Source organism: Drosophila arizonae, chromosome 3 (genome assembly GCF_054131065.1).
Source record: "Drosophila arizonae isolate 15081-1271.41 chromosome 3, UAZ_ARI_1.0, whole genome shotgun sequence".
In the NCBI taxonomy this organism is placed as follows: Eukaryota; Metazoa; Arthropoda; class Insecta; order Diptera; family Drosophilidae; genus Drosophila; species Drosophila arizonae.
The window spans coordinates 28,803,167-28,831,029 of NC_142923.1; the positions used below are offsets into that span (position 1 = coordinate 28,803,167).

General features: G+C 40.6%; 1 protein-coding gene across 7 annotated transcripts in view; it reads right to left on the reverse strand.

Annotated features, from left to right (window-relative positions):
* Nucleotides 1-27,863, reverse strand: part of sick (sickie) — a 328,412-nt gene that overhangs the window by 131,557 nt on the left and 168,992 nt on the right. For 5 of the 7 annotated variants that reach the window (XM_018002841.2, XM_018002837.2, XM_089463438.1 and 2 more), the window contains exon 3: nucleotides 15,928-16,098. In XM_018002841.2, coding sequence (XP_017858330.1) covers nucleotides 15,928-16,098 — 171 coding nt within the window. Of the gene's footprint in view, nucleotides 1-15,927; nucleotides 16,099-18,607; nucleotides 18,837-27,863 lie in introns of those variants that run through there. The other 2 variants (XM_018002836.2, XM_018002840.2) reach the window with 2 other exon arrangements.

Below are 27,863 nucleotides of genomic sequence, written 5' to 3' on the forward strand. Positions count from 1 at the left end.
CAAACCGCAGCCAATAAACTGACCTTGACTGGACTGCAGTCCACGGAGAGTCCGGTGGCTGGGCGGCCGCGCAAAACCGGTTAAGCATTTGGCCGGCGAGTTCAAAAACCTTCGGCTGAATCGGTGATGAATTTATTTGTATTTAATACGCTCGCGCTTCGCAGAGCCAAGAGCGCGTGCCATTGGCGTTTACATTTTCGAGAATTTACAGTCCGGCAGGACAGTCGGATTTATTATGGGCCAATCGAGGACAAAGACACAGTTGCCGCCGATCTCTGGTGCCACTTAATTATGAGATAGTATGCATGCCAGACAGTTCCCGAGAAACCCGATGGCGGTGACGAGATATGCGCGCCTATCTATATAGGCCAGATCTTGTGGACATTTAATGTGGGAACTCGAAAACAAGCTTAGAGTGCGAAATTCTCACTCATGTCATGAGATTTTAAGGCAAACATTCGAAACTCTAAATAAATCGGAGATAACCGAAAAGATCTCTAAATATGCGTGAATGTATAATATACACAAATTAAATTTGGTTGAGAAATAGGTTATGAACTAAGCCAAGAGTAGATAAATTGAAGAACTTTTCAGGTAGCTTTAGCAAAGAGACTTTTGATTCATTTGTAAGAATATATACAGCTATATACAGCTCAATATTCAATAACTAAAATTGTATCATTTTAAAAGAGGGAAAGGAAATTTTCAAGAAGTTGCCTATCATAAGGATTAGTAGACGTATTTTTGCTTATTATTCTCTTTGAATTACATCAGTTTTCACATGAGATGTCCATATAATTAAAGATGTGATTTATTAATTCAAACTCACTATATATAAATATCTGTGGTTAATTGGAAAATCTCGAAAATCTCTCAAAGAAGACAATAAACAATTAGCTAATATGTTAAGGGTACTCAAATTGCTTCTTAAAAGAAACAAAAATCAAGAAACTTGATGCAGCTCGAGCTTAAAGTCTTTGGTAGCTCTCTCTAATTAAACCGCAATTCGAAAGGTAAACATTATGTTCTGGCCAAGTTGAGCTGGGCCCTGCTAATTGAGTCGACGGACGGCAACCCTACTAATTGGCAACAGAATTTATGGCATTGGGAAACACTTTCCACACCTTTTAGCGCACATGCCAAAAATAATTGGGCACAATTGAGCATTGAAAATGTTTTGTTTGCAAATTGGGCAAATGTGTTGAGGAAGTTGTTAGACAGACTGAAAGAGAGTGGCCGAGAGAGCGAGGGGAAGATGGTGAAGCAAAAGAAGGGAAGACAATGTAAGACTAGAGACAAATACCGTTGCCATTTGTCGTGCACAAATCGATTCGAAAGCCATGCACAAAGCTTGACCAACTTTTGCCTTTGGCTTTAATGTGCGACGCAAACAGACAAATTCGCCTGGCTGATTAACAGCCGAACTAATGGAGGGATCCAGCGGCAACTGCAAGCAAGCACAGCTGAAAATGTGGGCTCCTTACAAGCTCGAATAAATGGAGTTTGATAAGATTTGGTCTGGAAATGAGAAATTGCAGCTCTTTATATAGCTTTGGAAATCGAAATGAAACAGTGAGAGACAGTTTCCATTGAAGTTTAAACGCCTAAGCTAGGCACATAGCACATAGTCTGTGCTTAAAATTTAAGCTAATTCTATTTTAAATATAATCTCTAATAAATAATAAAATAAAAGAGTTTCTTATCAAGTGCTATCAAAATAATAAAGAAGTTAAGTCTTACATTAAAGAAAACTTTCAAGCTATTATTCCAAATAAGCTAGAATTGATTTTCCCCGATCATCTTTGTCTTCTTATACTCCATCTCACAGAGAGTTAGGAGAGATAGTTCTGGATGGAAAGTGAATTCTGAATAGACGGGGTAGACTAGCAATGGCCCTATCGGTACTATCGATGATCGAGCACTATCAAGTCGGCCTACTATCGATTGATTGGTCCACTATCGTAATTATCGGTGGTTATGAGTAAACTGTCGAATTCCGAATCGGAAAGGGATTTTTTTTATTTGCCTAAAATTTAATCAGCAAATCTGGATGGAACACCTTACTTAAAATTTATTTTATACTTTTCAATTAAATATTTCTTGCTTCAACCAATTAAGATTTTGTCGAGCATGTCTGTGTAGGTGCATAGCATTAGACCTCGTTCTTTTTAAGCCACATCTTTGTCATGGTTTTCATTTTCATTTGAGGCAACAACCTTACTCAGCGCTCGCATGCCACACACACACACTGGCACACACATTTACACATTGTACTCACAGACAGATGAGCGCACTCGAAATCGTGACTCATCATCCACTGCAGTGGCAGCTCCATGTGCAGCAGGCGGCAAACACGGCTCGAGGCCAAAGTCCAAAACCGTTGCAACAGTCGTTCGCCCGCTTCTCGCTTCTCGCTTCTTGCTTCTCGCTTGCTGCAGTTGTTGCGACGGTTGCCTGTTGGCCATATCAACGTTTATCTGGCTAGACAAAAAGCCCAATTCTGTCTGGCCAACAGCTGACAGCAGCTGCACACCGGCAGCCCGACCCAATCCTGCGCAGACGTCGCCCTCCGCTGAGCTACTCTTCGCGGTGTTTGGCTTTGTTTGAGTTAGCCAGAAAATTAAATTTAATGTGGCTCTTCTGGTGACTGGCCGCCCGCCCAGCAGCCCGCTGACTGCCCGGTTGTTAAATTAATAAACAGCTAAGCTCTTTGGCAGTCGAAGTCAAGCTAAGTTTGATGCTCAATTTGCTGGAGCTGCGCTTAGCCCGACTCTCGACTCCCAACTCCCAACTCCCAACTCCCAACTCCCGATGCCCCAAACCCCCAGGCCCCTGACACTCGCTGTCATTGATAAATAAAAGCTCATTAGCCGCCTTGTGCAGCTGGCCTAAACGCTTGGCTTTGGCCAACTGACTGATGACCGGCTTCCAGCAGCTCAGCGGGTGAACCCCTGAACTCGCAGCTTCACAATAAACACACACACACATATGTGGATACAGCCGCTGCTACTGCTCAGTGCGAATGTGGCTCAAACGCCACATAGAGTTGGCTCTGTGTGTGGCGCGGCTTATTAAGATTTGACAAGGCGTTGATAACAATGCCGCTCACAACAGGGCGCACAATAAGGCGAACAGCTAGCGGCCATAATACTAATAATGCTAATAATAATTATAATTATGTAATGCTGTATTTAGAATGAAGCATTTGATCGCTTGTATCGCATGCTGGTCCATTCTCCGGGCCAACAATGGCAATAAAACGACCATAAACTGGGCACAAAGGAATCGAATGTAACGAAAGGTGCTCAGGCGGCTGAAATATGAAAGAAACCCAGAGGCGCAGGCGACTCTCGTCCAACAGGGGCCTCATTATGTGTGAGTGGGAGAAGTGTTAGTAGTAAATTGAAAAGTGGGAAGAAACGTCGAAATGTATTTGCTCTTCTTTTGATATTCTTAGGTTAAATCTTATAAAGAGAGAAGATTCTCTCTCTATGTTATACGTTATATATTATGTATTACATATTATACAATATTATATTTATAGATGAGACAATAATTGTAATATTTGAAATAAATATTTTAAACACACATTTATCAAATATATTATTCAACATTTCAAATTTCCTCCCCTGTTCCCCCCGTAGGTCTAGCCTATGCCTCTGCACAGCTGTGCTACGATTTTAACTGGAATATGGGCACGTACTTCTTTTCTTTTCATATTTTCTTTTTTTTTGCCACACACACACACACACACATGCCACAAAAGGCCAAGTTATGCATTGTAGGTGAGTCAAAAGGCGAGGCAAAAGGTTGACGAGGGGCAGGGTTCACTTATGAATGCCCAGGCTGGGCAGCCCTGGGCAGAGCAGGGCAGGGCAACAGTGAAAGTCATGAAACAGGACATAAACACACGCACACGCCATATACACACACACACACACACACACAAATGAAGATGTGAGGGGGGCGGGGCATATCAGTTGGACAGTTGGTGTCATGATAATTAGCCGCGACCCGCTGCCACGTCGAGGGTCTAATTTCTGTTGGCATGCGTGTTGACTTCTTTTTTATGGCTCGGCCATTGTTTATGTGGATTTGATGTTAATTTCTGGCATTTTATTTGACGGAAAATTGATAAACATCTAACAGGGGCCACCAACATTTTCATTTACCTCAATTCAAGTGTTGTTTCGACGTTGTTTTGTTTTACTTCGTTGGCCAAGATGGGCTACTTGACCCGGTTGTGGAGCGGCTGGAGTGCCTCCAACTGGCGCAAGGCAACTTTTTGTACAATTTCTTTTAATTGATATAATGCCTGATGAAATCAGCAGCATTTAAAGCAATCAACGCGCACAATTAAAAAAGCACAACAATTTTTGTTTGATATATATTCGTACATATATGTATGTATCTCCATATGTATAATTGTGTTTGCATACAATATGTTTTCTTCCTCTTCTTTAGAGAATTATCATATGCTATTTAAGACAATTTTGCAGTTTGTCGATTTTAATTGAACAATTTACGCGCAATTTGCAGTTGTTTATCGCACACATACACACACGCAGAGTGGCATGAATATTTGCCATCAGCTGCTTTTAATTAGCCATCAATTTTGTTGGCCAAATGTTTGCAGGCCAAATAACACGATCACGTCAAAACGCTCGCGATTTAAAACGCGCACGAAACGCGCACACTCTATCATCGACCGACAGCAGCAACAGTTGGTTGCCGACTGAACTGAGATCGTGAACGATCGTCGTAAGAGTCACAAACGTTGATTGCCGATTGGCGACAATCATGTTCGATCGTGCTGTTGTTGTTGTTGTTGCTCTTGCTGCTGCTGTTCGACCAGCTGTTGGCGGGGGTGTGTTGCTGGCTAAACAGGTTTGTGTTTATGTTGCGGATGCAGCTTAGCAACATGTTGCTAGACATTTGGCGGGATGTTGACTGTATCTAGAAACGGCTATATATTAGCTATTTAATAGAGATGAAAGCTTGAGAGCTATTTGGCCTTATTTTAGCTACTAAAAGAGCGCGTTGCTAGAACATTCTGTACCAAACAAATTTTTACACAGCAAAGCATATTGTTAGTAGTTCCCGCTCTTTCTCTTTCCGCTACTGAACTCAGACTGCGCATCTCTAGCTGATGATGTTGCTAGACTTGACTACTCTTTTGTTTGATTTTCCAGGTCATGTGGCTGGGCGCAAGATGTTTCTGGGGACAGATGTTGCCCGGTCTTGATTGTTGCCAAAAATTAAATGTTGCTAGACTTGAGTTAATCTCTTTTTGTTGTCTTGTCTTATGTTTGGTTTCTTTTTTGTTTTGCTTGTTGCTTCTTCTTGTCTCAGACATAAACACAGCCGAAGTTCAATTCAGATTTTTATTTTCTTGACAGTTGATCGCACAATCTTGTGGGTGTGCATATGATTCTGTGTGCGTGCGTGTGTGTGTGTGTGTGTGTGCTCTGTCTGCTGCGTCGTTCTGGGCAATGAGTAAACAATTTTTAAATGGAATTTTCAATAAGTCATCAGCCAGGCAGAGGCCAGCAGCAGCCGCCGTAAGATCGCTTCATTCTTTCTTTCTTTCTTTTGGCTTGGACTCGTAAATTGACTGACTGAAGAGTTGACAGCCCGTTGACGATCAATAAGAACCAAGCATAAATATTCATTCATTAAAATTGGCGAGTTCAATAGTTTCATATAAATTTTAATTGCGAAAACGTGCGGCAATTACAAAATGAGATACAAGAAGGAGACAGCCGAAAGTAGGCCAAGTCTTCGCACTGTTTTGTTTCACCAGTTTGTATTTTTACAGTTGCTTACAAATGTGATTTACGGCGTGCATAAATCCAATTGGAAGATCATCTTGTCTTTTATTATGAATATCATTATGGAGTAACATTCATATATTCAATGCTCAGTTGACATGGGGATCACAAAGTTATTCTGCGCCAAAAGTGAAACAACAAATTATTAAAGGAATAATATATTCCGGGGAGTGACTATCAGATACTCTATTCTATTATTTATTACATCAATTATTCAATGTGTCTGAGCAAATAGATAAATCTGACCTACATGTATATTGTAACACAGTCTCAACTCTTATGAACATCAATCTTTATAATTTTATAATAATAGATCAATGATTGAGTTTTCATAGTATATTCAGAAGTTTTTTATAAGAAACTAAAATGTAATTAATTTTGATTTTGACGATCTTCTTTTATATCACTCATCAATCACTGCAAGAGTGATTTGATCATCACTGCTATCCATATAAACCTTTTTTAATGTCTTGCAGCTCAATTAGGTATAGGAGTAATTTACGTCTAAATTTAATTGCCAAACTTCAGTTTAGCCTACCAAATTTATGCGATCTGGCAACCCCATCATTGTTATTTATGAGGATGACATGGAATGCGATAATCCTCATCTGATGACAAATTGCATTGAACTCTTCCAAGCAGTTGGCCTTCAGCCGCTATGCAAAACCCATAAATCTAAAAAACAAAATGCCGACCGGAGCTCAACCTGTGCACAGAGGGAACAAGTGTAAATTGACTATATATAAATATATGTGTGCGCTTCTATATACATCTAGATGTGTATGTTGTAAAAGACTCGGGGCTGTCTAAATTTAGCGGAACATCTTGCGGGGAAGCCAAAATGAGGTCGAGTGCTGGCTGTGGCGCGTGGCGCGTTTGAAGTCTTCGCCAGGTTCATTCGACTAGGTAGCCAGTCAGTTAGTCATTCCGTCAGTCAGTCAGTCGTTCATTCAGTCAGTCAGTGCTTTTCAGCTGCAGGCAGCTGCAATTAGAGCTGCTTCATACAATTCGATTCTGCGTACGCCTCTAATTAAATGCGTGAATCTTGGCACAGACTCTTCAAAATCCAAAATAGAAATTCATTTCAACACAATCGTGCTCTGCTCCTTCTCCTTCTTCTATGTGTGTGTGTGTTTGCCGACCAAACTTGTGCAGCTTAGTGTAATGCACTTCCGCTGTGCACCATCAACCAAAAACAACAACAACTGCCTCATTTCTGGCTAGTTATCTGCTGCTAACACCCAGCTCTGGGTCTTTTGGCTGCCCGCGTCTGACTTGCCCAGCATTGACAATTATCGCAGACTGTCCGGCACTTTCTGCCGCAAGCTCTAACTAGCTCCCAGTTGTGCACAAATAAGCACCAACACAGACACACACACACACACATACACATGAGTCCTAGTTTCGTGTGGGGATTTACATTTGTAATTAGAAAGCTTTGCAAAACTTTGACGAATGCGCAGCGAGGCGGGCAAAAACGACAGCATAGACAAAAACAACAACAAACAACAACAAAAACAAACAACAACAAGCAACGAAATACTGTCAAAAACTAGTGAAATGTCTGATATCCTGGACTCTGTTTCTGCAAAAACATAATCAGTTATCGATTAAACTCTGAAACTTGATCGATAAATTCACTGTAAGTCTTAATTATTTACTGACAATATATCAAATCTATATCATTCTATATTCTTTATAGAATTCAAATATTTCTATGCATTCCGTGATAATCTGTCAAGAAAATATCGCATATTTATCTCTATATGATATATAAAATATTTCAAATATAGTCAAGCTTTTGAAGTTGGAATAAATGTCAGTGAAGGCAAAGATTATGCTTAAATTGATTTTTTCGAGTTGAACTAAATATAGTTACTAAATATAAATATAATTAATAATAATAATTAAAGTATTACCCAATTTATTTGATATGTTATTATTATATGAAAATTAGAATTTCAATTTCAATTTTCAATTTATTTTCAGTTAATGAATATTAAATTATTTCATAAATAAAAAAATGCTTTTATTTATTTCTACATAATAGCTTTCAAAACGCAATATTATTTATTTTCATACAATGGTCCATCTCTCCCACTGTGGGTGGTTGTGCTAAATTTGTGTCATAGAAAAGAAATCAGTTTGTTTTTCATTTTATAGAGCATATTAAATTAATTAATATATTACGCAACAAAGGGAAACATCTACGGTATATTATGTATTCCAAATGAGTTCCGTAACACATATGCTCGCATACATCTCATCTGGTTCACAGTCCAAAAAGTTGAATGTGTAAATAATTCAGTTTTTCTGCTTGGGAATTTGTTTGTTTCTGGCCATGCTGGGCTTACGTGGCGGATGATTAACAAACTTTGCAATGCCCGCAACAGGAACTGCAAACGCAGCCATAAATGTGTGAACAACAGTTTTTGATACCCGCTCACTTAGTTTGCAAATTTCGTAATTGAAATATTGCAGCGGAAACGGAAACGGAAACTCAACTTTAATGTGGCAACTGTACTTGAGAGTTTTGCTGGCGAGTTGCCGCTGCGGGGGCTGCACCTACTCCTGCTGCTCCTGCTCCTGCTCCTGCAGCTCCTACTGCTGCTGCTCCTACTCTTTGCTGCTGCTCACGTGCAACGGTTAATTTATGCAACTTGTGGCACGGCCATTGATTGGCTGCCTACCGCCCCCCGCCCGCACGCCCTGAGATGCCTTAATTTGTGCGCGGAATTTATGGGCGCAGCACGTGCAAAAGGCCGCCCGAAAGTTTTACCGCCTGATTTGTGGTTACAAAACTTTTTTCATGCTGCCGCCACAATTGCAACACAGCAGTTCTCTTTCTTGCTTTCCATCTTTCCCTCTGATTTTTGTTTTTCTTCTTCTTTTTTTTTTTTGGGCAGCTTGTGCAAGTCGAAGCCCAAGTGGCAGCAGAAATCGACTAAATTTAGCCCTAAATTGAAATGTAAACAAGCAAAAGCTTCGTTCCACTTGTAATAATGCCCGTGCAACAGTAAACTTTAATGCGGCCGTAAAAAATACGCTGTACTTATTGTTTGTGCAATTAAAATCAGCCAGAGATTTGTTATCGCAAAGGATGCTGTAGGAAGGTATGATGAACTGAGAGATGCCCTGTTGATGAAATAATGAAATAATGAAGGATCATCGAGCTAGTGTATCGACATTTATTTATCGATATGCAAGCGATTATTAACAATCGATGATTACATTTAATGTTTAGATTTCTTTGTCTTCCCCAGATTGAAGCAACATAGAGATAAATACTGAATGACTTTTCAATTTATACTGCCCAATATACCCCATTTGTTGACTCACGCCCAAAGTGTAAAACTATGTAAATTCTCAGTTGTGGTTGTTGTGTAAAAATAGCTGAGGAAACTGTTGCATTAATGAACTTCAATGTGGGCCACATGGGGCAGCTGCCCAGCTGGACCTGCCGCAGTGGCCCAAGCAGGTGGATGGGGGATTGTCAGTGCGAGGGAGTGGGAGGGTAAGAGTTAGTTCCATGTAAGCACAGTCTGGCTGACTGGCTGCCTGACTGCCTGCTCTTTGCTACCTAAGCAGATTTCATTTTAGATAAAGCCAACGTCAGCTTCTGCAGCGCATATCGAACATTGCAAATGGCTGACAGGCGATAGTCCTGAGAGGAGAATCGAGAGAGAGAGAGAGAGAGAGAGAGATTGGGGAGAGCTATATTGTGCGATATATTATGCATGCCCCAAAGCCTCACACCAATCGCAATAAACTGAAGCTGTGCTGAGATTGCCTGCACTTGCTATGGCTTGAAAATATGCAAAGATGCCTTCATTGATAAAACAACAAATTGAAAATTAATGGAAAGTGCAAGCAGAGGAACCAAAACAAACTAGAAGATTAGTGTAAAATGAAAACCTGAATAGAGGCTTACAGGCATCAAGTACTTCTTGAATGTAAGTCCATTTAATTTACTAAATATTTAATTAATTTTTTTCTTTAACTTTATGTATATGTGTATATTGTTGATATCAATGAAAAGTTATATTCAGTTTTACACAAATAATATTCATTAAACAAAATTGATTTATTTATAAAAAAAAATGTTGTTGCCATATTAAACTTTATTTTCGCTCAAAATTAAATTGATAAACTCTTTGCATATATTTCAGTTTGTTAACCCAACTTCAAACTTAAGACAGCCTTAGCCAGGGCTCAGAGCATGCTCGATCTATAGCTTAGGCCAGGCCAAAATCAGAAACGAGAGAGTTTATTCAACCATGCTGAAATAACAAAACTATTGCATTCTATGTGCAAAGCACTTGAGCGCATTTAATCTGGGTATTGTTTTACTTTAATTACATAATAATTGACTTGTTGTTGTTGTTCTAGTTGATTGTTTTTGTTGTTGCTAATAACTGCAAACAGCTTATGGAAAAACAAGTAAATTCCTCGATGCACAAAACAAGCAATAGCAACAGCGACAGCAACAAAAGGCAAACGATGCAGCAACCAATTTACATAAAGAACGATACACAGAGAAAAATGATTGAGTAATTTCTTTTGCTTTTATAAAAAATAAAAATAAATAAATAAATAAAATAACAACTGAGAGAGAGACAGGGTGAGGGATGCACATATAAAAGAGAGTGAGAGAGAAAGAGGAAGAGCTAAATAGAGAGAATTGACATTGCAGGGAGAGATATAGAGAGAGGGATAGAGAGGATAGAGATAGACACTGTGATACGAGGGAGAGATACGAATATAAGAAGAGTATGATAACAGAGAAGATAGTGAAACGAGGCCGACATACCTCAAGAGACTATTATCGGAAGAGAAAGAGACAAAGTAAAAGAGGTGTATATAGAGAGGTATATATATAGAGAGAGAATGACAGATTAATAATAAGAGGAAGATACGGAGATTTTGTATAGTTATAAATCAATGAAAATCGGCATTATTAACATCTTGCCTAAATCAATTTTAATTTTAATTAAACATCATAAAATTCATTTCTAATTGCAACTCCTCCTTTTATCACTGTGTAAATGTATTTGCCCTGAAAATAACAATCTATGGCGATTGCCTTTGCAATAGCAAATCGGGTAACAAAAGGCGCTGCCTGCAACAGAAGCAACCGACTCAAGCGAACGAGTGGGGCAGGGCATCTTTTCGACTCGGCTAGTTCAAGATGGCCAATTATATAAGACGCAGCCGGAGCTTATTTTGATTTAATTTCCCTTTTAAGACTTTACCTTCACTCGTGTGTTATTTACATATTTGATTGGAAAACTCTGCTCATGTGTGCGTATGCGAATTTTCCAAGGCCTTTACCTTGGCTTGCCAGCACTCAAATGCTTTTTAGACATAGACAAAGGGATAGCATGAAAAAGACAGAGAATTATAGAGAGAGAGAGAGAGAGAGAATATGATGTAAATTGAAAGGAGGGTAGGTAGGCGTGGCACTGCTTGTTGCCCAGGCGAAATCAAATTAGTACCATAGTAAATTTCATTGTGAATTTTGCACAAATTGCCTTTTGTCATAGCAGCAGGGCTGGCTAATTTACCATGGACTTTGAAAGCAGGATAAATACACTGCAGAAAAATATTTCAGAAAATGGCAGAATAAATTATAAATTTATTATAGGAATTAACTTTTAGTATATATATTAGTATATATATTACTACAATTGCTGAAAAGATATCATTTTGAATGAATAAATATAATTAATTGAGTCTATAGTGGAACAATATTAATATACAAACTTTTTCTTAGCTGCATCCTAACTTATAAATAATTAAATAAAAATAATAATAATTGTGCTCAATACTCTGAATCGAAGGAATCCTTCTGCTACTATTTCTAGCTGCATTCGCTGAATTTTAAACAGTTTTAGAGTATCTGCTTTATCGAATAACAGACTAGATAACGTCGCCATAGCTTTCTAGCTATTATTTTAATGTAATCCAAGACTATCTGGTATCTGTATATAGCCATTGCTGTTGCATTTACTCTGCTCTTTAAGCAAGTGCAGCCCTGACCTGGGAAGGCACTTTCCAACTTCATTTTAAAGGCAATGCACTGGGGCTCTTTAATTTTGTGCGGGTCCTTTGGCAGGCATTGCCAAGTGCTGCCTTCAAAGTTGACTTTGAACACTTTTACGTTTCGCTGATTTTTCAAGAGTTGCACTTTTTTCTGCTTTTTGCCAGCCTGCTTTGGCATACGAGTTGCCATCTTGTGTGTGTGTGTGTGTGATTCCTTGCCCCCATTCGAGAACGGATCCAGTTTTTTCCCATTTCTTCTTCACTCATTAGAAAAACGTTACGAAAGTGGTAAAAAAAATTGCACTACGTGTTGCGAAGGGGACTTTTCTCCACGAAAATAAAAACTGCATGTAAAGTTTGCACCAAAGTAGCAAAAAATGTGAAAAAGGAAAAGGAATATCTAAAAGGCAAAACTGAGCAAAACGTTTATTACAAACTTCGTGGAGTGAAACACGCGCCAAGGAGGGAAAACGAAAACTAAGTAAAAGTTTAATATTTGATTTAAAAGTTGATCAAATTTACTTTACTCCACACTCAAACTTGGCGTTCTGCGTGTTATTTGTTTTTATTGAATTTATTTGAATGTGTCTTGCAGCCTGGCAGCAGCGCCCGCTCCACTCTTATGGACGAGGGGAATGGCTTGGTTTGTGTCTCGGCTAACGCGTTGATTTTTCATTTCGTCGTGCAAATATGAAAAACAAACTGAACAGTGAATGCAACAATGGGCGCACAGCATAAAAACAGAAGCAGAGGCAGAAGCAGAGACCGAAGCAGAAGCTGAAGCAATAGCAGAAAGAAAAAACTGCATCACGAAAATGGGAAAATTTTCCAAATGCCTTTGTTTGTTTGCGCTGAAATGGAAAACGCGGCCAACAGCAGCAGCAGGAAAATCATTCGGCATTGTTTATAAGCTCGGCTAAAGGCTATGCAAGAGAGCATACTAATTTGGATATGAAGCATGCCCGAGCAGCAGGCGTCACGAAACATAAAAGCAAAGTTCAGACCTCAGACGGTGGACTGCTAAGCAAAGATGAAATGGGATCGCAAGAGGCAACCGCGTAATTGAATTGCTAGCGAATGTATTTATAAGAGAACTTACTTTATAAGTGAAGTTCTATATAAATATGTTTACTTACTTTCAATTTAAATTATTATACGAGTATTTGAAGAAATTCTTTATATTCTAAATTTGAAGAATATAAAGAATTTCTTTCTTGTTGGCAAAATGTAATTCTGCTTTGGTTTCCTGTTTAAATAATAGTACATTAATATAAATAATAATAGCTTATACTAAATTTATATTTTGCAGAATTTAAGCCAAATAAAATTAGTTGTTCTAGCGAATCTAAAATATAGAGCATTACCTTAGTCTTCATATAAAAACACAAAACGTGAACCTTTGCTTTGCTTACTTTTCACGCTGAAATTTCAGCTGATATTTTCGCTAGCCAGAAAAACCCCCGTAGATATTTGTAAATATTCATAGAGCCTCGGGAATTATATTTGCCACACACACACATTGACAGACCCACACAGATCACATGCTGCTCCAGCGCGATGAAATTTGAACAAAAACATTTCGCATGCTACCGACTAATTTTGGCTGCAAAATTCCTCCGCAGCTATTGCCAAATTGAGTTTGCGCTTGGAGTGGCTGCCACTGAGCCCCATTACCAAAGGCCCCCACCCCCTTGATAAAATGCAGTTCAGTGCAGTGGAGCTAACTCAATTTGGCGCCCATGTCACATACGTCAACGCGTGCCACGCCCACAAAGTGGGTCGTACTGCCAATTTGTCAGGATTTGCTGCAGCACGTGCCACATCGCACGTTTAGCTTAGCTTATCATTTTCTCAAAGCGCGACTCTGCTATTCTCTCTCTCTCTCTCTTTCTCTCTCTCTCTCTGTCTGTCTCTGACTTTCTCGCTGTCTCTCTCAGTCTGAGTTGTTTTCTTAGACCTCGGCTATTTAATATGCAAAACGTCAGTCGCCGAAAAAACTGACAAAGTTGAAATAAATTTTTATTTCATGGACTCTGTTTGCACTCCTAAATCGGCAATGAACTTGCCGCAGAGCGAAAAAGGAAAAGCGCCTAGAGAACAGAACGAATGAGTGGCTAACAGGATATCCTGTTAAGAGCTGAATCTATAACTAGGCGCATTTGTTTATCATAAAGATAACTAATAAAATTGATCCATTTTGAAACATATTTCAGCTACAGGGTTTCCATATTCGACGGATCCTAAAAGAGAACGCCCTTCGAATATGGGCCACCTTATAGGTTTGCCAAATAGGTTTGTCAAATATGGACAGAAGAAAAAGCCTTGCTCTTAACCAGCTGATTTACGTTTATTTCTCCAACTTGACGATATTTGCTTATTAGCAAACTTAACTCGACTACAATATACCCTGCTCTGAAAATATCTTCCCTCTGCTGAGTATAAAAATATGCCAAGGCAGCAGTCGCAGCCACAGCCATCGTCCTTCCGTCCGTATTTGTGCTCCTTCTAACTAGGCTCGAGGCTCATGGCAATAAGACACAAGAGAGAATCAAATACATATCTATAATATATATACACTACATATATACATACATATACATATATAGTCTAGTTCTGTGCGTTGTCTGTGCGGCTGCTTTAAAGGCCGCTCACGTAGCAGACGAAAGAAAAACGCAACGCAATTGCAGACGAGCCGAGAAAGAAAAGCCGAAAAATGGAGAAATTTTCGCGTTTGAACGTTAATTTAAAAACGATGCACCGGCAGCTGGCAAAGTTTTTAATTTTAATTTCATAAATGCAATGAAGTGCAGCTGCGCTCGAATCCGCGAATCCGCAATCCACAGCCAAATCGAATCAGCGAGAAGCAGGTGGCGTATGCTTAGTGCGCCGGAAATCATTTACGGACGTAACGTCTAAGCGAATTTCCAAACGCTCTGCATAAAGTTTGTCATACGCCACGTGGTACAAGCGGGCCAAAGAGACGAATAAAAATATATGTGGCCAGGACTGTGTCAGTGCTGTGCATTTAGCGTGGTTTCAGCTAAGTTTAGCCATATATACAAATTACAAATGTGCAAATTGCTTTCCGCTGAAAGTATATATTTATCAATTAACAGTTGAATGACATTTTCTTCTTCTTTAATAGCTAAAATCTAGCTTTATTTCTGCTTCACAAAGAGTGCCAACGCTGTTTTAACCAGTCAGTCAGTCATTCAGTCAGCTAGGCAGTTGCACGGCTCGAATTGACGAATGCACGAAAAACCACGTAATGACACACACAACCAAATGTGTGGCTGCCTTTCAAATACACACACACCCACACACATACAATGCGAACATATTTTCACGTTCGGATCGCATTTACATGAATCCGCCTGAAAAACAATTAACGCATTTCCCACAAAAAAGGAGTGACTCATGCGATGTTAGCTGAAAATTCAAGCTATAGAGTTTCCCACGTGCACGAATGCCTGGAAATTTGTACCTCGCATAAAATGCGGTGGTTGAAGGTGTGTTTGGGGCCAAAAGTGCAGGGGTTAAACGTGGGCGTTTCAAGTCAAAGGTTAAGGCAAAAACAATTGCAAACAGCACAAAAAATGAGCCGAAAGTGAGACAGGACAGACCGTTTGGGGCGCAGTTAATGAAAAGCCTTAATGAAGTCAGCAAATGATATCATGCGAATGAGATGTGTGTCATGGGCTATCAGAATGTGAATGAAGATAGCTCTGATAAATAAAAATTACTTTAATCTTAATGCAAAATTATTCCATTATAACTTTATGCCTTATTCTAGGTATTGATATCTTCAAGGTTGATCTTTCTTATAGAGTGAACTCTATTCAAACTCATCTGTAGTATTATTGATGACTATGAAAGGAATACAAAACGGATCATGCCATCCATTAGTTGATTATTAACCAAAATTCTTTAGATACGTCACTTGTGCCTTTGTTATTCATTTAAGTCTTATTAGGGAAGGGTAAAATTCTATTTTAAATTTCCAAAAATATTTCATATATTATACCATATTAACTATATATTTTTTCTGACTTACCATTTGCTGTTGATTCTTTGGTTTCTTGACTAGATCGGGCACCTTGAAGCTGGTTACGGCCTCGATGACCTCGGCGAGGAGCAGGCCATCCCGACAGTCGGCCGAAAGATCTGTGACCTTTCGCTTCGACTTGGCACGCTCCAGATAGTAGTTCGCCCAGTCCGTGTAGATCTGCAATCGAGTTAAAGAGAAGTTGAAGGCATTAAAAACTGTTTTTCAACGATTGAACGACATTCTGCATGGCCATTGGCTGCAGCAATTAGGAATTTCTGCAACACTTTTCGCCAGCTGTTCGTGTTGCACAAGTTGCAGCCAGTGCAAGGCATTCACTGGGCCGCACTGCACTCCTCCGTCTGGGCTATCAGGAAATCATTAGCAGCAGAAATCTCTCAGCCAGACAACATATGCCCAGAATACAAACATTTTTGACAGCCTGCAGTTGGCTATGCAAACAAATTAAACTCCCGCCATTTAGTGGCCGAAAATATCCTTCGAAGCGAAAGTCGTTAAGGAAATCTGTGCGACAGATTTTTGCAAACCATCGGCGTGTGTGTGTATGTGTGTATGCATGGTTATATTTGTATGCGTGTATGTACGTATATTATTCAGTTCTATAGTGTAATTATAACGACAAGACTTTTGTGATTTGATAGGAGAGTGAGTGTGTGCTTGAAAGGATATGTTACGATAGTTCGGCTCATGCAAGACATGATATTTGGTTTGACATCAAATAACAATATACAGATACCCTGTAGTAAATGACTGATATATTGGTAGCTTAGACTAACTCCAAAACTTGTTTAGCATAAGTTTACTCGATATAGTCACTTCTGATAGGTGAGATATATGTAATTTTAGATAAACATGCATGAATCATTAATATTTTTTATATATTTGAAATAAGGTAAAAGTACTTAATTGGTTTTATAGGCATGGAAGATATCAAGAAAGGAATAAGCTGAAATAATTCTTTTGTAATGATTTCAGAGTACCGATACAGAAATGAGTTCACCAGAGATTTTTGTATAAATGTATAAAACGATGATCTTAATAAAATAAATCAATAAGCTAAAAACTATATTACTTTTTCGATAAAATCACAAATTATCCTTAAAAAAGGCGTTTACTTTGACTCATAAAAAAATTGAGAATTATCAAAATCGGTCGATTTGTGGTATACAATATCAACTAGTCAATTTATTATTATTTTCTAGTCCTCCTACAAGTTTTTCCATTCATTTCTCTATCGCTTCAAGTTGAATAACTTCATTTCAAAAATATCCCAATATTAAATTTGAGCATAAATACTTAGAATATATTTTGTTTTTTATAGTCGTAATATATTTTGTTCATTATATCCCTAAATTCCTTAGATATGTGTATATTAATGTACCCATGATTTAATGTGTACTGCGAGCAAGCTGAATGAAATTATTATTGTTTTTGTTCTGCCACAAAGTAGGAAAGTTGGTTCAGTTACTGTTTTCCCGACATTGCATTTGGGGTCTGTCGCACTGTTGCTCCCGGGTAGAGCTTTTGCCGTTTGTGCACGTCGTTAGCCGCATCCTTGCGTAGTTTTTATTATAGCTCATCCTGCTAATTCTGTAGCATTGCCATTTTCCTTTAGCCAGCTTCCAGCTCTGCTCTCCATATGCATGCGACACATTTTATGTGCGCCTTGCTTGGCAATAAAAATAGCTGGCATTGTACTTTGCGTTTGGCCCGTCTGTTTGTCTATCTTTTCCTTCTTTCCGTACGACTCTACGTCCGTTTGTCCGTTCGTCTAGCTCCCTATTTTTCGCCCAAGTTACGAGTGAGCTTTACAGTTGCTACGGAGGCGGGAGCATATACTACTTAACAAAGGCCTGGCCTAGACTTTGGCTTATGCATTTTTTCCTCTCTGTGTGAGCAGTTGTTGCCTGCAAAGGTTTTAGGCTCGGGCTTGGACTTTGGATTTGGCTTTGACTTTGGACAAAATAAAGTGAAAACTTGCCCCTGCAAAATAACTGAGCAAATGCAATCGCACTGGCAATGGCAGTGCCAATGGAAATGGCAATGGCAATGACAATGCGAGCTGTAGCTGTCGTTTTCAGTGGCATTTGCTATGGTTGGCTGTTGCTGTTTCTATTTCTATGTCTGAGTCTGTTTCTGTTACTGTTTCTGGTTTTAACAACTGGCAAAAAGCCGGCTAAGCCAATGCCGCAAATATGCTGCCTGGGGTCTAACCGAATGAATGAAGGTTCACCCACAACAAATACGGCAAAGCAATCGACTGCTTGTGTGCTCGACTCGGTCTCGTTCCCGTTCCCCTTCCCCCTCCCGTTCCCCTTCACGTCCTGGTCCAGCTTTGTTTTTCCTTCTGCCTCGACAGTAGCCAAACAACAATAAACTGTGCAGTTGTCTTGTCTTCATAGAGCCAGCATCCAGCTGCCCAGACATATGTGTGTGTGTGTGGCCAATATTCCCCCACCTCTCTCTCCCACTCTACGCATTTGCATCTCTCACACACTTTATGACAGCCAATATCAAAGGCAAGATGTAAATAAAATTCAGTTAGTGCTGCAAAGCGTAAAGTGCATGCCGTGTAACAGTGTTAAACAATTTCCATTGACTAATCAATTTTACAGCTATTAATTTGCTCTCTTCTTCGTCGTCTCCTCCATCTCTTTGTCATACAAACCTTTGCATAGTCGCTCGTCAATATGCCGTTGATGTTATCGCAGGAGCCCTGGTAGCTAACGCACCGGCCCAACATCCTTTTTCCAGGACGCCAATGAAATGCAACTCGCAAATTAGCAATTGGATGAGTAAATTTTAAAGTTTTTTGTTGCTTTTCAATTGATTCCCATTTTCATTTTTATTTTTTCCAATGTACATTTGCTTTCAATGAATTATTCATCTAAATTTTTCTTATATTTTTTAAATGTGTAGATTTCAATTAGTTAATTGATTATAATTCATTTTATATTTACATGATATATATATAATTATATTCATTTATTTTCGTTCATTTTTATAGAACTTTTTATTCAAATACATAAAGTCTACGTTTATATTTATTTATTTTTTATTTTATTTATTTCATTCCTCGTTACGTTACAAATTAGTGTGAATAGTAATATTTTCACTTATTTCATTTATATATGATTCAATCTACTATGATAGTAAATAGTTAATCAATTATATATATATATATATATATATATATATATATATATATTTTTTGTTGTTGAATATACACAATTTATGGGCTTTGCTTAGAATTACGATTAATATTTATTTAATTATGAACTAATGTATTGTTGTTTTTTAGGTGCTATAGAATTATTTTTAGTTTATTAAATTCATTATTATATACGAATTTTATGAAGAATTTACTTTTAATTAGATCTAGGCAAATTCATGATATCTATTTGGCCTTATGCTTCTATATAAGATGAGGATTGAGAACAGGAATGAGGACTTCATTCCATATGCAATAGAATGGAAGTATTTCCTGGCATGGCCCATTTCTTTTCTTATATGTATGTTTAGCATCATTTTTATTATAATACTTTCGCAGCTTTTGGCATTTTGTTAGCAGCCCATTAGACAGCAATTGCTGCCCCTTAACCATCCACACTCTGGCACACACAGTTATCACATATTATGCACCTTTGTTGCTCTCATATTTATGGGGCCCTGGGCGCTTTTTAAGCCCGCATCTACAGCTACAGCTTCATAAATATAAAATTACAACTTAAAGCGCCGGCAAGTATGCAACATTTTTCGCAGGTTTTTGTTTTTTTTTTTTTTTTTTTTTTTTTTTTTTATTTTATTTGTTAAAGCCATACGAGGTTTTTCGATAACCCCTTTGTGAGCTTCTTATCTGTTCATTCAGCCCTTTAGGGCGCGCCGGCAACTTACGTTGCTGTCGCAATTTACGAATATTTACAATTACAAATATTTACAACATAATACAATAATAACACAATGATGGCAGCTATATGTCAACTCCTGTTGACCGTCATCCGGGGCGATCGGAGAATCAGGTCCCTTGGCTGTCTCCTTTTAAGCCTCCTAGGAGTTCTGTTTGTTATGAGCATTTTTGCTAGCCTGTTTTTGTGCCGCTCCAATCTGTCATTGTACCGGCTAGAGTGCTGATTTATCGCATCAAAGACAGTGGCGAGTTTCAGGTCTCTGTGCAGTATGGTGTTTCGAACAAACCACTCGCAGCCAGTAAGCAATCTCATGATTTTATTCTGGGTGGCCTGTATTCGATGAACTTGGCTATCACAAGCCAGTCCCCAGATTTGGCACCCATATTTCCATATTGGCGCAATGATCTGTTTATAAACTGTCACCTTGTTGGTGAGTGACAATTTACTGCGCGAGCAGAGAAGCCAAAAATGCTTCTTCACTGCCGCACGTAAGCGCATTGTAATCGCCGTTACGTGCTTGGAAAAGGTGAGCCTGCGATCCAGTATCACTCCAAGATATTTGGCATCATTCGCCTGTGGCACTGGGTTTCCCTCCAAGAGCACGGCTGGCGGCGTTCTCCTCCTCAGCGTATAGCAAACATTGACGGATTTGCTTCCGTTGATGGCAATGTTCCATCGCCTTGCCCAGTCCGCAAATTTTATCGCAAAATCTTGGATGCCATCCGCTGCATCGTACTCACATCGGGACCTGTATGTGATGCATACGTCATCTGCGAAGGTGGCCAGCATTGATGCTCCATACAGGCTGCTATCAGGCTGTGGCATGTCATGGCTGTACAGGCAGTAAAGCAGAGGGCCAAGGACACTACCCTGTGGTACACCAGCTGCCACATCGCGCTCAGTGGATATCGCCGTATGGAAGCGTACCGCAAATCGCCTTCCCTCAAGATACGACCTGAGCAGTCCAAAAAATGGAGCAGGGAGACTCCGTTTGATTTTCAACAGCATTCCGGTGTGCCACACTCGATCGAACGCCTCCCGGATGTCCAGATAGAGTGTGTTGCAATACTCCTTGTTGTCGTACGCCATTAGTATTTGGTCGACAACTCTATGCAGCTGCTCCACTGTGCTGTGACCAGCACGGAATCCAAATTGGTGCTCTGGGATAATTCCTCGAACTTCCATAATCCTCACCAGCCGAACAGCAATAAGTCTTTCCAACACCTTCGATATCGAAGGGAGGAGACTTATCGGCCTGAAAGAAGATGGTTCTCTTTCCGGCTTGCCCGGCTTGTGGATCATGGTGATTAATCCAAGCTTCCACTGGGGAGGGAAGTATTGCAGCCTTACTATAGCATTGAACACCAACGCTATGAAGCAAACCGCATGTCTGGGCAATGCCTTCAGAGTGGCATTGCAGATGGCGTCGTGTCCCGGCGCTCTATTCGTTTTCAGGCTTGCAATAACTTCCGCTACCTCACTTGGGTCGAATGGCTCAATAGGCAGATCCATTTGAAGCGCTTGAGTCAGCTGGTCGTCAGTATCCTGGACTTCTTGCAGGCTGGCCAGATTGAATGGCTGGAAGCGCTCGGCAAGATGTGCAGCAAACACCTCTGCTTGCTCCAAGTCCGTCCGACACCATGTCCCGTTACTGTCTGCCAGTGGCGCTTTCCTTACGCAACGCCTTTTAACACCGCGCGTGGCCTTCCAGAGAGAGTGCGTTGCGTCACTTGCAACTCCAGTATTGGCAAGTCTCTCGTCAAACCATGCAGATTTGTGCTCCGCGAGTGCATGGCGGAGCCTACTCCTTGCTCTATTCCACTCGGCTTTGTCCAAGGGGTGACGAGATCTCATCCATCTTGCGCGTATGCGCCTCTTTTCGGCAATGAGCAGCAGAATTTCTCTGGTTACCGGAATCCTGTCGGCTGCAGGTCGCCGGGGCGCTGTGCCAGAGGCCATTCTAGCTGCTGCCTGAACAGAGCAATTGAACGCGTCGATAGCATCATCAATATCGTTTCCAGAGCTCATCTCCATATTGAGGTGAAGTGTCGACTCGAGGTGCTCATGGAACCAATCTAGGTTAGTACGCCTAGTGATTAGCCGTTCCGTCCTAGGATAGCATAGAGCAGACGCATCCAGCGTAATTATGAGGGGTAGATGATCAGAGCTAAGATCAACAACCGCTCTTATGTCCGCGTGGATGCTCAGCAATCCCTTGGTCAGAGCAAAATCAATGTAGCCTGGTGAGCCTCTGCTGCCGTACGGATACCTCGTAGCTCCCCCTGTCGCCAGTGCATTAATCTCTGAGCTCAGGACGAGATTTCCAAGCGCATGGCCTCTTTGGTTGCACCTTCCTGCTCCCCAAAGCCAATGGGACGCATTCCAGTCTCCGGCAATGACGAATTTAAAACGATGCTGCTCCAGAATCGCCTCAAACTCATCTGCAGTCCAGACAAACCTCGGTGGACAGTAAATTGCCCCAAAGTTGATAGGGCCGAGATCCGTTTGGATAGCTGCTGACGCAAGCTGCACTTTTGTGGTGGCTATTGGTGTTAGCGGGAAGTGAACCAGAGTAGACCGGATTAAAATAGCAGCGCCTCCTTTGGCGTTGCCGGTACTCGGGTCGTTAGCAGTGTATGCCTCAAAGCCAAATATTTTTGGTGCCTGCAGCTCCTTGCAGTGTGTCTCGCTGAGCAGCAAGACATCAATTTCGTGTCGCCGCACGAAACAATCTATTTCGTGCAGCTTCGTGGCAACACCATCGGCGTTCCACACAAGGATGCGCAGCGGCATCATTATGGTGTCTTCTGCGCTTGAAGAGCTGTGAGCAAATTCAATATTTGCCCCTGCTGCTGTGTCTGTTGTTGTTGCTGTTTCAGCATCATCATCATAAGCTCCATCTGCTTCTCTTGGAGCGAGCGGAGAGAGCTAATGCTTTCGTTAAGCGCTTGCAATATGGCATCAAAGTTGCCGCTGGCCATCGGATGATGTGGATCCCTCGTTGTCCTTTGGCGGCTGCGGCTCCTGTCCTTAAGCGGCTGCTGTTGCTGTTGATGTTGGGCCTGCTGCTGCTGTTGCTTAGCTACATCCGCATATGAGACCCCGCTTCGAGGAGTGGCCACAGGTCTGCCTCTAGGAATAGCTAGTGGTCGCTCGTTGCTCACGCTTCTGCCGCCAACTCCAATTCTGGGTCTGGAGCGTTGTAGGTACGCCTGATACTTGGAGCATCCCGAATAGTTTGCAGGGTGTTGCTCCCCACAGTTGAATCAGGTGCAAAGCTCATTGCGTGGCCGACTGCAGTCCTTGGAAGGATGTTCTCCGGCACATTTCACGCATATGTGCGTCTTGCGACAATACTTAGCCGTGTGGCCGAACTGCTGGCATCTGTGGCATTGCACTACGGCAGTCCGTTTACGAAGCGGTTCAATTAACACTCTCGTACGGCAGAGTGTCTTAACTGCCAGGATCGCCTTATTATTGGCAGCGGCAGCGATGTTCAAGAAGAACATGTTGACTGGGCTATCTTTAGGAATGCCTGGCTCACTGCGTCGTTGTGGCGTATGGGCATCAATGACATTGTGGCCAATTTTGCCTAGCTCCTCCTTAATCTGGCTAATTAAGGTGCTATGGTGCAAGCCTTTAACGCAGACTCTGTACGGCCTGTCTTCTTTCAATTGGTAGCAGTGAAACTCATACTGCTCATTCTCCAGCCAGTTAACAATGCTGCGAAAGGTAGCAGCATCAGCTGTGTAAAGCCTCATGACGCCACCCAAAGAAGCCCTGGCCTCGACCTTGTTCAGGTCCGCTACTTTTTCTATTCCTTGCATCAATAAATTTACATTATTGATGCCTTCCATCACAATTGGTGGGGGTTTTGGCTGTGCCTTAATGGGGGCGTCAGAGCTGCCGGCTATGGCAGCAGCCCGCATCGACGCTGCAATAGCAGCTTGATTGCTGGTGCTGGGCAGCTCGCACATCAAATCAGTGCTGTCTTCAGCATCCATATCCACTGGAGTTTGCGCAAGCAAACCAAATCGATTGGAGCTGCCGCTATAGGCAGATTGTAGAATGTTGGAGCTTTCACTATTCTTGCCAAGGTTGGATTTTTTCTTTGTAAGAGTAGGGGAGGCAGTAGAAATGATTTTGCGCTTAATTTGAGAATTTTTGCGCTTAATTTCAACATTTTGAAAGCGCATTGCTCCATTTGCGCTAGGAGGATCGCTTTTCGGTACCTGCACTGTAGGCTGCAAAGTTATTTCCATTTCAGGGTTTGAAGGTTCGTTGACAGCTTTCAAGAGTGCATCCCGAAGAATTTGGTCAAGAACCATTCTGGCAGCTTTTATAAGTTGAGCTTAAAGCTCCGAAAGCTTAGACGAGCTTTCGCGATCAGTCGCTTGGATATGCAAAAGCAGCTGTTTTGCTTGCACATGCAAGCCGGGCAGCGAAGCCCTACTTTGCAAATAGTCAGCAAAAATTATTTTCACTGCACTTTAACTTCACTAGACCGAGCAGCGACTTGTGAAGCCACTAATATCAATGGGGCCACTATTGTGGGCTTGTCTTTGGTGAGTTTATTAATTTAATTGGCTTAAGACCAGTTTACAATAAATTCGTATTTCCACAGATCGCTAAGCAAACAGTGCACTCGCGAGTTCGGTTGCAGAATATCTGCAGGTTTTTGTATATTTTTTGCCAACACCATTAAAATGTCAATTATGATAAAGTTTTATTGAAACACCGCAGCACATTACTGCTTATCAGCGGGGCCAGGCGGAGCCCCTCCCCCAGAAAGTATGCAATAATAATAATAAACATTAAGCGGCAGGCGGTGCTGCTTTTTACCCTTTTCAACGCCAAGCACAGCTCCGGCTGGAACGTAGCCGGCCCATTTCATGTTGTGTGTTTCGGAGGCGTTGAGCATTCGCACGCCCACTTTTCGGGCGAAAACTAATTGAAAATGAAAGTGAACGCTTGAGGAGTCCAATACAACAGGTTGCGAGACCCAGCGCCCACTTCTCTCTCACTCCCTGCCCGTGGATAATTGGCGTCGACACCCTTGTCAGCAAACAGTCCGGAGCAGATTTTTGGATACATAGCAAAATTTGTTCGCCTGCTGAGTTCTAGTTTTGTTGGCCAACCTTCTGGGCGCACTCAAAAGGGGTTGACAAATCGTGTTGGAAATCAATTTGGTTGTCTCTAGTAGGCAAAAAGGTCAAATGCCATTTGCTAAATGAAAAAGCGCTTGGCAAACAAAACTCTACGAACTCAGCCACGCCCACCAACCCACTATCCAACGGCTACCGCCCACCGCCCAAAGTTTTGCTCTTATCTCGCCCGAACTCTGGCTCCGTCTGGGGTTTTTCTTTCTTTGGCGTTCGCCCGCCCGAAATGTCAGTAAAATGTCAAAATAAAAGTAATGCTGATAAAAATTTTATAGCTTGTCAGAAATGCTAACGAAAAGAGAAGTTGGAAGACGGGGGAGGGACAAAGTGCCTGCAGGGGCGTTTGTTTCTCATCTGTGTTCCCTATCAAATGTCGCGACTTGGGTACTTTAGTTTATTGGAATTTGCATGAGACAGCCCTCGAAAGGTGGCAAAGTAACGCGAGTTCTTAACACAACAAAATTTATGTTAAATCGAACGACAGCCAGCAGTTAAAATAAAAAAGGAAATGTCGATATTTATATGGATGTGTATGGCTCTATGTGTATTTGTAGGTGTACGTGTATGTGTGTTTTATCTCCTGGTTTCCAGTTACTTAAAGCAGCTTTACAGCTCTGCAGCTTTAGATACTTTGTGCCTTAAAGCCCATTCAGGTATGTTTAATACAACACAGCGCAACAAACTTTGGGAAGCTATCAATCAGCGGCAATAAATTATACAGCAGATAAAATTGAAGGGATATAAACTGCTGGCAGAGTGTAAAAAAGCTATTTATACATGCAGTCTAGCATTATGTAAAGGAAAATAAAGAATATAGGAAATGTGGGAGAGTAACCAATAAATAATTGTATATTGTATAGCGCAAATATCTAAATTGATATTATAATATATTAGACAAATAATATGTGGCGAACATTGAATTTTTGTGAATAATGGTAAAACGATGTACAATGTTAATATGGTATTGCACTATCGATTTTATTTATTTTATATGTTATCGATAAATACAAATTATTTATATTTGATCTATTGAAATAGTAATAAATAAATAATAATAAATTGTTTATCCAAATAAAATTTCTATTATCGATTTTTAAAGAAAATTTGCTGTCATGTGTAATCGATAAGCTTAGCGAAAACCATTGACAACCTGTTGGGTCTAAGCCCAAAAATTTGCTTTGATGGGTTTACACGGAGTGTAAATTCACCCTCCCACGTAGCTGGACGCTATTCTCCGGGCAAGCTCATTAAATTTGATTGCATTAAAGACTTTTATCGCATTTGACCAAACGTCTCAATTCGATTTGCCTCCAGTCAAGTCAAGTCAATTCAAGTCAAGTCAGGCACAGAGCCGAGCAGCAAAATCTCAGTCAATTGACATTTGAAAGTAATGTCAAAACAATCTCTGTCACCTTTTTGCTCCATGTCTTTGATTTCATTAGGGAGGCGAGTGTGTGGGCTGGGAGCAGATGGGATGGTTTGCTTTGATGCTGGGCCCGGCTGATTGGCAACGTGTTGATGTGCGCATTCAGCCAGCCCGATTGCCATGTGCTCGTCCACTCTGGGGTGGCGACTGTCAACTGTCAACTGTCTGTGTCCCCAGCAACAACAACAACAACAGCAACAACACAGCAGTTTCAGGGGCAAGTGACATAATTCGGGCTATATCTTTGCTATAAAAATGCTATAAAACTGAATGGATTGTAAGTAAACATTCGCCCACACACTCAGTGGACTATAAAAACTATTCAAAAACTTGAGATGTTTTCTAGATAATCTCTAAACGAAAGTTTTGTATATAGATTCGTTTTAGTTTTCATAATACATGTGTTTCACGTCTATATATATATATATATAGAAATGATTTGCAAAGCTTTTTTATGTAAGAACAATCGATGAGTCTCGAATGCCCAACTAAGAGATAAGCTGATACACTTACGAGCAGTTCCTTGAAATATTTTGAATAGTTCTTTAATAGAATGCATATGAAACATACTATAGAAAATCCTAGCCCCTCAAATAGATTTTCATAATAACTTCATTGAATTTCAGTGTAATAAAAAAATTTCTAGAAGATCAGAGATATGCCGACTCGCCTGTTTATCAGGAACATATACCCCTTACGAAAGTAGCCACGCCTTCTTCTGACTGAATCATTTTAGCTAAAATGCAAATATTCTATGGATTTATAGATGGGGATATCCAAAAGTGATTTTGCCTTTGCAGTTTCGTTCTTAAACTACATTTATTTATCAATTTATATCCCAATTTATATAAATGCTTTTTCGCTTCAATAAAAGACTCTCTCCCCGATTCTATCTGCAAAAGATGTCGTAAACTAGAGCCCAACTATAGACCCCTATTTCAGGGGCTAACCAGCGTCTGCTCCACTGGCCTTACGTAGGTGTGTCAAGTGGACAAAATGGACTAATTTATTGGTGGCACTTCAGACGCCCACAACGGCAAGTGTTGATAGTCGTAGGGAAGGAACGAAAGGCAGAGCGAGGAGAAGCACTCATGCGTTGTCTATTCTATTCGTTGTCTATTTCATTAATTGATAACAATTTTTGTCACAATTAATGGCAGCCAGTCGTTACGCCTCATTTCCAGCCCCAAGTCGGGGCGGACAGCGAATGAAGCAAATCTAAATAAATAATAAAAGTTGAGGGGAGCAGGAACAAAAATTTGATATATAAATGTATATAAATAATTGTAGCTGATAAGGCTGAGAGCGAAAGAAAAAGCAACGTGGCCTGTCACACTGTCATATAAATAAAATATATACATTTACCGTAGGCAAAAAGTTTTCCGGCCTCGCCCTCACAATTGCCATGACAGCCAAGTGGAGCGCGGG